This window comes from Gadus macrocephalus, chromosome 17 (genome assembly GCF_031168955.1).
Source record: "Gadus macrocephalus chromosome 17, ASM3116895v1".
Taxonomy (NCBI): domain Eukaryota; kingdom Metazoa; phylum Chordata; class Actinopteri; order Gadiformes; family Gadidae; genus Gadus; species Gadus macrocephalus.
Genome location: NC_082398.1, coordinates 10,163,083 through 10,175,513, shown reverse-complemented (window position 1 = coordinate 10,175,513; position 12,431 = coordinate 10,163,083). Strand labels below are relative to the sequence as shown.

Sequence of the window (12,431 nt, the reverse complement as noted above, 5' to 3'; positions counted from 1 at the left end):
AAGGGGTAACACTGTCGTTTTTTAGCGGTCGTCATGAAAAAAAACATAAGGGGTAACACTGTTGTTTTTTATCGGTCATCATGGAAAAAAACATAAGGGGTAACACTGTCGTTTTTTATCGGTCGTCATGGAAAAAAACATAAGGGGTAACACTGTCGTCTTTTATCGGTCGTCATGAAAAAAACCTAAGGGGTAACACTGTTTTTTTTATCGGTCGTCATGGAAAAAAACCTAAGGGGTAACACTGTTGTTTTTTATCGGTCGTCATGAAAAAAAACATAAGGGGTAACACTGTCGTTTTTTAACGGTCATCATTGAAAAAAACTTAAGGGGTAACACTGTCAATTTTTTTATCGGTTGTCAAATTAAACAAGGTGTAGCAGTGTGGTTTTTCATCGCCCGTCATCAAACAAAACTTAAGGGGTAACACTGTTTTTTTATCGGTCGTCATGGAAAAAATCATAAGGGGTAACACTGTCGTTTTTTAGCGGTCGTCATGAAAAAAAACATAAGGGGTAACACTGTTGTTTTTTATCAGTCATCATGGAAAAAATCATAAGGGGTAACACTGTCGTTTTTTAGCGGTCGTCATGAAAAAAAACATAAGGGGTAACACTGTCGTTTTTTAGCGGTCGTCATGAAAAAAAACATACTGCAAAAAACAACACTGTGGTTTTTTATCGGTCGTCATGGAAAAAATCATAAGGGGTAACACTGTCGTCTTTTATCGGTCATCATGAAAAAAACCTAAGGGGTAACACTGTTGTTTTTTATCGGTCGTCATGGAAAAAAACATAAGGGGTAACACTGTTGTTTTTTATCGGTCGTCATTGAAAAAAACATAAGGGGTAACACTGTGGTTTTTTATCGGTCGTCATGAAAAAAACCTAAGGGGCAACACTGTTGTTTTTTATCGGTCGTCATGGAAAAAAACATAAGGGGTAACACTGTCGTTTTTTATCGGTCGTCATTGAAAAAAACTTAAGGGGTAACACTGTCAATTTTTATCGGTCGTCATGAAAAAAACCTAAGGGGTAACACTGTCGTTTTTTTCGATAGTCATGAAAAAAAACATAAGGGGTAACACTTGTTTTTTATTGGTCGTCAAGAAAAAAACATAAGGGGTAACACTGTCAATTTTTTTATCGGTTGTCAAATTAAACATAAGGTGTAGCAGTGTGGTTTTTCATCGCCCGTCATCAAACAAAACATAAGGGGTAACACTGTGGTTTTTTATCGGTCGTCATGGAAAAAATCATAAGGGGTAACACTGTCGTTTTTTATCGGTCGTCATGGAAAAAAACATAAGGGGTAACACTGTGGTTTTTTATCGGTCGTCATGGAAAAAATCATAAGGGGTAACACTGTCGTCTTTTATCGGTCGTCATGAAAAAAACCTAAGGGGTAACACTGTTGTTTTTTATCGGTCGTCATGGAAAAAAACATAAGGGGTAACACTGTAGTTTTTTATCGGTCGTCATTGAAAAAAACATAAGGGGTAACACTGTGGTTTTTTATCGGTCGTCATGAAAAAAACCTAAGGGGTAACACTGTTGTTTTTTATCGGTCGTCATGGAAAAAAACATAAGGGGTAACACTGTCGTTTTTTATCGGTCGTCATTGAAAAAAACTTAAGGGGTAACACTGTTGTTTTTTGTCGGTCGTCATGGAAAAAAACATAAGGGGTAACACTGTCGTTTTTTATCGGTCGTCATTGAAAAAAACATAAGGGGTAACACTGTGGTTTTTTATTGGTCATCATGGAAAAAATCATAAGGGGTAACACTGTAGTTTTTTAGCGGTCGTCATTGAAAAAAACATAATGGGTAACATTGTCGTTTTTCATTTGTTGTCATAAAAAAAACAAAAGGGGTAACACTGTTGTTTTTTAATCGGCCGTCATGAAAAAAACATAATGGCTAATAATACTGTCGTCTTTTATCGGTCGTCATGAAAAAAACCTAAGGGGTAACACTGTCGTTTTTTAGCGGTCGTTATGAAAAAAAAAATAAGGGGTAACACTGTGGTTTTTTAGCGGTCGTCATGAAAAAAAACAAAAGGGGTAACACTGTCGTTTTTCATTTGTTGTCATAAAAAAAACAAAAGGGGTAACACTGTTGTTTTTTAATCGGCCGTCATGAAAAAAACATAAGGGGTAACACTGTTGTTTTTTATCGGTCATCATGGAAAAAAACATAATGGGTAACACTGTTGTTTTTTATCGGTCATCATGGAAAAAAACATAAGGGGTAACACTGTCGTTTTTTATCGGTCGTCATGAAAAAAACCTAAGGGGTAACACTTGTTTTCTTATCGGTCGTCATGGAAAAAATCATAAGGGGTAACACTGTCGTCTTTTATCGGTCGTCATGAAAAAAACCTAAGGGGTAACACTGTTGTTTTTTATCGGTCGTCATGGAAAAAAACATAAGGGGTAACACGGTCGTTTTTTATCGGTCGTCATTGAAAAAAACATAAGGGGTAACACTGTGGTTTTTTATCGGTCGTCATGAAAAAAACCTAAGGGGTAACACTTGTTTTTTATCGGTCGTCATGGAAAAAAACATAAGGGGTAACACTGTCGTTTTTTATCGGTCGTCATGAAAAAAACCTAAGGGGTAACACTGTTGTTTTTTAATCGGCCGTCATGAAAAAAACATAAGGGGTAACACTGTTGTTTTTTATCGGTCATCATGGAAAAAAACATAATGGGTAACACTGTTGTTTTTTAATCGGCCGTCATGAAAAAAACATAATGGCTAATAATACTGTCGTCTTTTATCGGTCGTCATGAAAAAAACCTAAGGAGGAGGAGGAGGAGTTATAATTTGTGGGAGGAGTTAAAATGTGTAAAGGGGAGGAGTTATAATTTGTGGGAGGAGTTTAACATGTGTAAAGGGGAGGAGTTTACATATTATAAATGATAACTTTGTTAAATGTGTGGGATAACTCCTCCCCTTTACACATTGTAACCCCTCCCACAAATTGTAACTCCTCCCCTTTATACATTATAACTCCTCCCCTTTACACATTATAACTCCTCCCACAAATTTTAATTGTAATTGTACACATTATAACTCACATTGATCACGTCACGATTGACTTTACCATTCACATGATTGAGAAATAAGATGTATCCATTAACGTACCTCTAGTGGCCGTGGGAGCGGGGACTCGAACCTTAGTCTAGAGAGCGTTAACCAACAGCCCTGACCGCTGCACCACCCAGACGCTTTGCAGTGCATGCTTGGAGGTTATACTTGACTTTACCATTCACATGATTGAGAAATAAGATGAATCCATTACGGTACCTCTTGAACCCTGGTTCTGAGCAGGGCACCTGAAGCTACATAGTGTCTGAAAGCTTGTCATGCTTATTAGCCGTGCGTGCAGGGACTCGAACCTTAGTCTACAGAGCGTTAACCAACCGTTAAACACCAGCCCTGACCGCTTCACCACCCAGACGCTTATAAGATCATGTTTGGAGGTTATACTTGACTTTACCATTCACATGATTGAGAAATAAGATGTCACTATTAACGTACCTCTGGTGGCCGTGTGAGCGGGGACTCGATCCTTAGTCTACAGGGCGTTAACCAACAGCCCTGACCGCTGCACCACCCAGACGCTTTTCAGAAAGTGTTTGGAGGTTATACTTGACTTTACCATTCACATGATTGAGAAATAAGATGTATCCATTACGGTACCACTTGAACCCTTGTTCTGAGCAGGGCACCTGAACCTACATAGTGTCTGAAAGCTTGTCATTCTTATTAGCCGTGCGTGCGGGGACTCAAACCTGAGCCTACAGACCGTTAACCAACAGCCCTGACCGCTGCACCACCAAGATGCTTACCAGAGAGTGCTTGGAGGTTATACTTGACTTTACCATTCACATGATAGACAAATATGATGTATCCATTACTTTTGTGGGTACTCCCGTCTTGGTTACCGTGTGAGCTGGGACTCGAACCTTAGTCTACAGAGCGTTAACCACCAGCCCTGACCGCTTCACCACCAAGTCGCTTATAGATCATGTTTGGAGGTTATACTTGACTTTACCATTCACATGATAGAGAAATAAGATGTAACCATTAACGTACCTCTTGAACCATGGTTCTGAGCAGGGAACCTGAACCTACATAGTGTCTGAAAGCTCATCCTTCTTATTAGCCGTGCCTGCGGGGACTCGAACCTGAGTCAACAGAGCTTTAACTAACCGTTAACCACCAGCCCTGACCGCTTCACCACCAAGACTCTTATCAGAGTGAGCTTGGAGGTTATACTTGACTTTACCATTCACATGATAGAGAAATAAGATGTATCCATTAACATACCTCTTGAACTATGGTTCTGAGCAGGGAACCTGAACCTACATAGTGTCTGAAAGCTCATCCTTCTTATTAGCCGTACCTGCGGGGACTCGAACCTGAGTCAACAGAGCTTTAACTAACCGTTAACCACCAGCCCTGACCGCTTCACCACCAAGACTCTTATCAGAGTGAGCTTGGAGGTTATACTTGACTTTACCATTCACATGATAGAGAAATAAGATGTATCCATTAACTCGTATACCCCGGTTCAGAGCAGGGAACCTGAACCATAGTGTCTGAATGCTCATCAATCTTAATAGCCGTGTGTGCAGGGACTCGAACCTGAGTCTACAGAGCGTTAACCAACAGCCCTGCCCGCTGCACCACCAAGACAGTTACCAGAGCATTTTTGGGGGTTATACTTGACTTTACCATTCACATGATAGAGAAATAAGAGGTACACATTACGGTACCTCTTGAACCCTGGTTCTGAGCAGGGCACCTGAACCTACATAGTGTCTGATTGCTCGTCAATCTTATTAGCCGTGCGAGCAGGGACTCAAACCTGAGTCTACCTGAGCGTTAACCGACAGCCCTGACCGCTTCACCACCAAGACGCATTCCAGACCGTGCTTGGAGGTTATACTTGACTTTACCATTCACATGATAGAGAAAAAAGAGGCTTCAATTGAAGCACATCCACGGGACTTGAAACCCGGTCTCAAGAGCAACCATTCATTCTGCTTCCCCACGGTGGCTGGGGGATTGATATGCATATTATATATGACAATACAATAGAAATGATATCATTAGATTTCAAAGTAACATTATCGTTGAAGGGAAACCAAAATCTTTATGAATTAAACCCATGCCTCCTTTCATTCCAGCTATAGTGCCTATGCCTTTCGCCTGCCTGACCTACATTCCGACAATTCCCGCATTAAATTAATGTGCGCCTTTTCTGGCTCATAATCATTTAATTTGGTTCAAACCACTTTCCAAATACCCTAAAGTTGATGTACCTTTCTGTATCTGAGCTATGAGCATTTGTGAAGTATAAGGTATAAATAAAAAGACTACCATATTTGATTTGAAATTTTCGTTATTACGGCCAAACCATACAAAATAAATAATCTGCCAATATAAAACAAATACATGTTCATATATAGACTTAGACTTGTTTTATTGTCATTCAATAAGTGCACCAGTGCACATATTAAACGACATTTTGTTACTTTGGCTCACGGTGGAGTGGACACGGAATATAAAAAGATGGCATGAAGTAAAAAAGGTTAAAATACTAAGAGGGTGGGTGGGGCATATGTTCAGTGACCTCTACAACAATGGTGCTTAGTGCTCCTCATTGAGGTATAAAACTAATTTGCCTCGTTATTAAGCAAAGTTTCATTGCAGTTGGTCTTCAATTACAGATTTTAACAAATTGTAACCGAGGCCTTTATTAATGTTTAAAAAAACAAAGGGTTGTAACATGTACAGTGTATTTACAATGGAAAAGTATAAGTTGGGTGACATTTTAACTGAAAATATAACTTACTTGACTGGGTTAAAGGAAAATAACAACTGTCACACACATAGCTGTTGTTTTATCGGCTGCAAATCAGAGCGACAGTGTGTGGGGGTGGTATGACAGAGGTGTTTACTCAGACACACGGGACTAACGGGAAAGGAAAGAATAACAACATGAACGATATATTAATAATGTTGAAGTAACGTTTACAGTTGGCACATTACTAAACTCACTGTGGTCCCCTGGTCAGATTATTATGGTATGTACACACTCTCTTACAGCTACAGCCCTCTTGGAAGAGGCCTCTTACAAAGTGCCATTTTTGGGTCTTTCATGGGGCTTTTATTCCTCGTTGTGTCCTGGATCCATCGGTTACAGAAGATACTGGAAGTTTCTTCCAGAGGTCCACGAGGACGGGGGAATGAGCGCCAACAGCTCCGGATCAGTATAACCACGTACAATAAGTATAGGATGCACGTACGTCCTTATAGTCCTTATAGTTCTTGACGCTCCCGTTTAATAGGTGTCCCTCACTTCAGGTTCTCAACCAGTCGGAAAAACCGACACTCCTGTCCTCCATTTTGGATCGGCGCCCTAGTCAGGCATGTCGATGCAGAGCTTGGGCGGCGGGACAAAGTACTTCCCGGGGCTTTGCGTGATGACCACGCCCGTCTTCTTGTGGAAGATGGGCGCCATCTTGGGCGCCGGCGGCTCCGGCGCGACGGGCACGTCCTCCTCGAGGTCCTCGCTGCCCCGCTGGAGGTCGTACGACACGTTGCCGTACTCCCGCAGGAAGGGGAGGAGCTCCAGCAGGAAGTGGCAGAAGTCTTTGCGGATTCCGAACCACCCTGTGGACACGCGTATCAGGTTAATCCGTTGTTTTTATGAATAAGGTTAGTATTCTACTAGAGGCTTCTATCCTCGTTCATTTAGACTAGTTAAGGTATTTGGCTTGAGGGTTTTGAACCCAGATCCTTTCGACTGGGAGTAAAAATGACCATAACCAAGACTTCCGTACTGCCAGTTAAAAGCTACTTTTACCAGCAACCCTTGGTAAACCCTAACCCTTCAATGCAAAGTAAGACACTCAATGGTCGTATGAGCAGGAAGGGTTTACGCAAGGCAAGCAGTGTTATTTGACCAACAATGGTGGGGTACATGGTGACCAGAGGGCTCACCAAAAGGCTAACGGTCCTAAAGTGTCGACCTGTGGGTTAGCAAGGTGCTCGGGAACACACAGACTCGATGTGTCGACGCTGCCTTACAGTGGTTGCCTCCCTTGTGTCCGAAGGTGGTGGCCATGAGGGTGAGCAGGGAGAGCCAGAGCGGGACGAAGACGCACACGAAGCTCAGGCTGTTGTGGCCGTCCAGCTTGTGGACCAGCAGGATCTGGGGGAGAGAGAGGAGCGCACCCTGCTGAGCTCATACTGGTGGTGCACGCAGAGGGGGAGAAGAGGCAGGCTGGAGGGGTGAGGGGCGGGCAGAGGGGAAGATGGAGGGGTGGAGAGAGAGGTGAGGGGAAGAGAGGTGAGGGGGAGATGAATGGGCATAGAGAGAGGGGAGGTGAGGGGGAGAGAGAAAAAAGGGGGAGGCATCAATAGAAGTGAGGGGGAGAGAGAGAAAAGGGGGAGGCATAAATAGAAGTGAGGGGGAGAAAGAGAAAAGGGGGAGGCATAAATAGAAGTGAGGGTGAGAGAGAAAAGGGGGAGGCATAAATAGAAGAGGGGGGAGAGAGAAAAGGGGAGGCATCAATAGAAGTGAGGGGCAGAGAGAAAAGAGGGAGGCATCAATAGAAGTGAGGGGGAGAGAGAAAAGAGGGAGGCATCAATAGAAGTGAGGGGGAGAGAGAGAAAAGATGGAGGCATCAATAGAAGTGAGGGGGAGAGAGAGAAAAGGGGGAGGCATAAATAGAAGAGGGGGGAGAGAGAAAAGGGGAGGCATCAATAGAAGTGAGGGGGAGAGAGAGAAATGGGGGAGGCATCAATAGAAGTGTGGGGGAGAGAGAGAAAAGGGGAGACATCAATAGAAGTGAGGGGGAGGGCGAAAGGGGGAGGGAGAGGTGACTGTGCTAGCTTACCTCGAAGGTGAGCAGTGGCACCACAATGGTCATCCAGCTGATCGCCATGGTGATGTGTGTGCGGCGTTGCTCGGCGATGATGTCGATGGAGCGCAGGAAGAGCACAGACCAGATGATGTAGTAGAGGACCACCAGGCACAGGAAGGACATGAGTATCCACAGGGGGACACACACCACCTGCAATACACACACACACACACACACACACACACACACACACACACACACACACACACACACACACACACACACACACACACACACACACACACACACACACACACACACACACACACACACACACACACTTCCCCCATTGTAATAAGAGCAATAACAAGTGGATGCTGGGTAATTCTAGAATGAATAGTCAGGAAGTGCCTCACTGGTACTGTTTGACACAGAATGCTATTATAAATGGTGAAAAAGCATGAAACCCTTCTACTATAACATTATTAATTCACCACCAGGTGTTCTAAAATCTATCCAAGAGCCGAGCAACATCAAAAATGGGAGGGTCCAACATACATTTGTTGTGGACCCTCGCTTTTTTGAAGTGCGTGTGTGTGTCTCTCTCTTACCAGCCAGGGCCAGTTGATGATCTTGTCCAGCTTGAGGGCGATGAAGATGAACTGCAGGATGTTGACCGAGCAGAGCACCTCCAGCTGAGAGAGACAGATTGTTAGGGGAGGTGGTAGAGAAGAGGAGGTAAGGTTAGGGTGTGGGGAGAGAGAGAGAGAGAGGTAGGTAAGTGTGCGGGGAGAGAGAGAGAGGTAGGCTAGGCTGGGAACAGAGGCCGCGGGTGTAACTCGTACCTCCAGGGAGCGGTCGTGTCTGAAGCCCCAGACGCAGGCGGCCACGGACACAGGGGAGACGAAGAAGAGCGGCATGAAGACGAGCAGCCAGAAGTAGGCTCCCCGGGCCACGCGGTCGCACACCAGCACCTCAAACATCAGCAGCAGCACGTGGAGACCCACGGCGATCAGCATGGCCTTGAACTCCACACACGTCTCCCCCTCCGCCCTGCAGAACGGCACCGGGGTTCATAAGCAAACGTACCCCCCTCACACACAACGTCATACACACTAGGGATGCACGACATCACCAAACAATTGTAACCGGATTCAGGGTCAAAATCAAAGCTTGTTTGTGGTGTGTTCTTTTTTGCACACTTAAGTCGTGTTTAGACAATAAACATAAACTGCTGGCATGACGCAGCTCCACACATGCACACACCGTCCGTGGTGTTAAATATAAATGTTCCAGAAGCTTAACCCTCTGCCGGACGCGCCTCATATAGCCTGGTGACGACAAGCATGCTCGGTCGATTCGCCAAAATAGCCTACGTATTTAGGATTCAATTAGGACGAGTTTCTTTCCTTAAATAAAAGTAAAATAGTGTAGCGAATGGCAGTTTGCGGAAGAGGGGGATTATGACAGGTGGGTCTGCATTGTTTAAAACATTTTCAACATCTACTACGTCCATGTTGACTTTGACAAATACCCAAAAAGAAACGCAATGAACAATAACATTTTGCAGTAGTTTAACATTTAAATAGAATATTTAAATAGAACCTCATCACTTGGCTACTCGATGCTGTCACAGACTTTAACATAATGTCCTAAGTGCCTCCTGGCACCCGACACAATACAGGCCAGTACAGGGACACAGGTCGTTGGAAAGGGAGAGGTGAGAATTCGGTTGGTTGCAATATGCAAGTGCCACCTACATTTTACACACTGGACCTTTGAGCAACTTTGTTTGTATGACACTTGTCACACTTGGATAACTTGATGACCATCCTTGGATGTGCTTTCTCATGTCCCGGCTGTGTGTTAAATACTTAATTGAGTTGGGCATCTAAACACACTTCTTGAATAATAGAAAATGGTATTCAAGAAGGGTTATGTAATAAGCCTGTTCAACCAACATGACAAACCTGCCATCTTTGTCAACTCAATTCACTCATTAAACGTTAAACATATGTGTTTAATAGAGCACTGGTTTTCATACTTTGGGTCGTGGTCCATAAGTGGCCAAAATAAACCTTTTTTTCAGCCACATATGCCTAAATCCCTTATATCCTCATCTAGGATAATAATAAAAGCCCATCTTATCGTATCTCTTGTCTGTTTCATTTGACCATTAGTATGTTTGAAAAGGGGACTGCTGCATAAATTAATATACATAGATGGCATGTATAAATATTTGGTAGACAAAAGTAGCTGCACACACAAGGCTTGAACACTCCACTGCCCTACCGCATCGGGGCCGGGCGTGCTCACCTGTACTGGGGGTTGTGGGCCCAGACGGCCGTCCCTACAGAGGCCCCGATGATCACCAGGAGCTTCCATATCCATATCGGCGTGAACACGGCCCAGTAGCTCCAGTGGATGACCCCGTCCAGCCGCAACGCCAGCAGCACCGAGAACAGCAGCAGGCACGAGTAGATCAGGAACTTACTGCAGAACAACGAGAAGAGGCGTTCAGGCACTGACACGGAAGAGACATTGAGGAGATCTGAGATTGTGTTAGTAGCACGGTAATAGCATGTTCATTTTTCCAGTTCATGTCAGGTAGAGGTTAGGGTGCATCTTTTTGGTTGGATCCCAGAAACTTTCGACTGAGGGTGAAACAACATCTCCTACACTTACCTTTCTCTACTAACATACACAGTGGGGGCTCAATATTATATTTTGTGCTTTTGTTTATGTTTATAATTGAAAAGTTTCAATGAAAAGTGTACAGCTGTATTACAATATCTGGCAAAGTAACATTTCCATTTTCCAATGTTACCACTGTCATGAATGTGGACACCACAGGAGGTGAGGTATAAGGCCATATATTAAGATAGAGTCATGCAATTTAGGGACCCTCCAAAAGGGGGTGGTAACTAAGAGAATAAGATAAGATATACTTATTCATCTCAGCAGAGAAATTGAGGTGTTCCAGCAGCCAGCATACATACACAACACAACACATGTATACATACATATCCCACCTAAGATAAGACCTATAAGCAGCAGGTATGAGTTATGGAAGCTGGCTCAAGCATGCCTTCAAGTAGACAACCCAGAAACGTTGGGCTGAGAGTCACAGCTGATAACCATTTGACCACTATTTCCCTTGTACCACAATTTCCATACACGCATTAACATTTTGCATACGTCATTATCCATAGCGACAATCAGAGATTACAAAACAACATTGAGGTAGGGTTAGGGTACCAAACGAAAGTGAAAAAAACAACTGGAAAGAGTTCAGAGTCGCCATCATAAACGCAGTGTTGTCATAGATCACATGTAACCAAAACAATACCGGTGCCTAATGTAGGACATGTTGTCATGACATCGCCTTATGTGATTTACATTAAGCCTAAACATGGATTAAATAATTCAATATGTTTCGGCTGTGTGACCCACTCCTTTGAGACATCATGCCCTTGGACTCATTAATTATTACTTTATTATGCTGTTTTTCTTTGCATATAAGCCACTAGGTACCACGTACTAAATAGAGGATGCCTAACGTCAGATTTATACCAACTGCATGTCATTTTAAAGACAAATATACACACAGTGGTCATATTTTCATGACATGAGTGTTTTTTTCAGTGTATTAGTGTATTAACTAACTTGATTCAGCCAGCCAGCTATCCACATAAACGTGTCTTGTTAAGGAAACTTTACAGCCCATTTTCTCTGGCAAGGAGTTTCGTTTAAACAAATAAGGAAAGCGATGTGATTGTCTAGATGCCTGCTGTCACAACGCCGATACATACATGCTAGCAACACGGTAGCTAGGCTAACAAGCTAGCTTGTGATTAAGGAGTGAGCGATGCCTAAACGCTCCTATATTACACAGGAGCTAGGCTAAACGCTGCTTTGCTTGGTCCCACCTCGGGTTGAAATCCTGGAACAGCCCTCTCAGATTCATGGCCGAACTGTAAAGTCCTCGACGATATCCTTATAACAAATCCATTTTACTCCTCGGCCGGTTAGCTGTCGTTATTATTGTCGATTTTCGTACATTTTTGTGTTAGGTTTACAACGACGTCCAGCTAGCCCAACTAGCCCGTTTGTTTTGCTTCCTGTGCAGCGCTGCACAAATCTCATCTCGCACTGCTTTCAGGGTCTACTCTCGCGGGAACTTTCTTCGTGGTTTGGCAGTTTATGGATCAATGTTAAATTGTATTATGTTGTTTTAACATTAGATTTTGAGTAAAACGAAGTCATGGTCATGTAAACTAAATTCCTAATAGGGGTTAATTGCGTGTCTATTGAATAGATTTCACTGTCAATTTCTTATCACGTATGTTTGCATTGTTTGTATTCTTAAAACCCTGTAGTTCTAGATTCATAACTTGAAGTATTACTGCCGTATCACACTTTCGTACTTGATAATGAAGTATACACATAGGCTACTAGTTTTATTGATCAATATATAAAACAATACGATATACAACTGTTAATACCCCCCCCAAATGCATTAAATGTCTAGAAGTTTATAGAGGTG

At 43.2% G+C, this 12,431-nt stretch overlaps 1 protein-coding gene across 1 annotated transcript; it reads right to left on the bottom strand.

The window, feature by feature from the left end:
- Positions 1 to 5,479: 5,479 nt before the first annotated feature.
- tmem185 (transmembrane protein 185) lies at positions 5,480 to 12,057 on the bottom strand. Its single transcript, XM_060076617.1, has 7 exons — positions 11,815 to 12,057; positions 10,202 to 10,378; positions 8,731 to 8,938; positions 8,497 to 8,580; positions 7,919 to 8,095; positions 7,107 to 7,230; positions 5,480 to 6,689 (listed from the first exon to the last, which is right to left on the bottom strand). Exons 1-7 carry the CDS (start codon positions 11,850 to 11,852, stop codon positions 6,436 to 6,438), a joined length of 1,062 nt encoding a protein of 353 aa, XP_059932600.1. The 5' UTR covers positions 11,853 to 12,057; the 3' UTR covers positions 5,480 to 6,435.
- Positions 12,058 to 12,431: the final 374 nt, after the last annotated feature.

Bases quoted from the DNA above. Each gene is read 5' to 3' on its own strand.
- tmem185 (XM_060076617.1), bottom strand. From the start codon at position 11,852: ATGAATCTGAGAGGGCTGTTCCAGGATTTCAACCCGAG. The intron at 8,581-8,730 runs GTACGAGTTACA...TGTCTCTCTCAG, and splicing joins GACACGACCGCTCCCTGGAG to CTGGAGGTGCTCTGCTCGGT. The intron at 8,096-8,496 runs GTAAGAGAGAGA...TGTGTATTGCAG, and splicing joins TCATCAACTGGCCCTGGCTG to GTGGTGTGTGTCCCCCTGTG.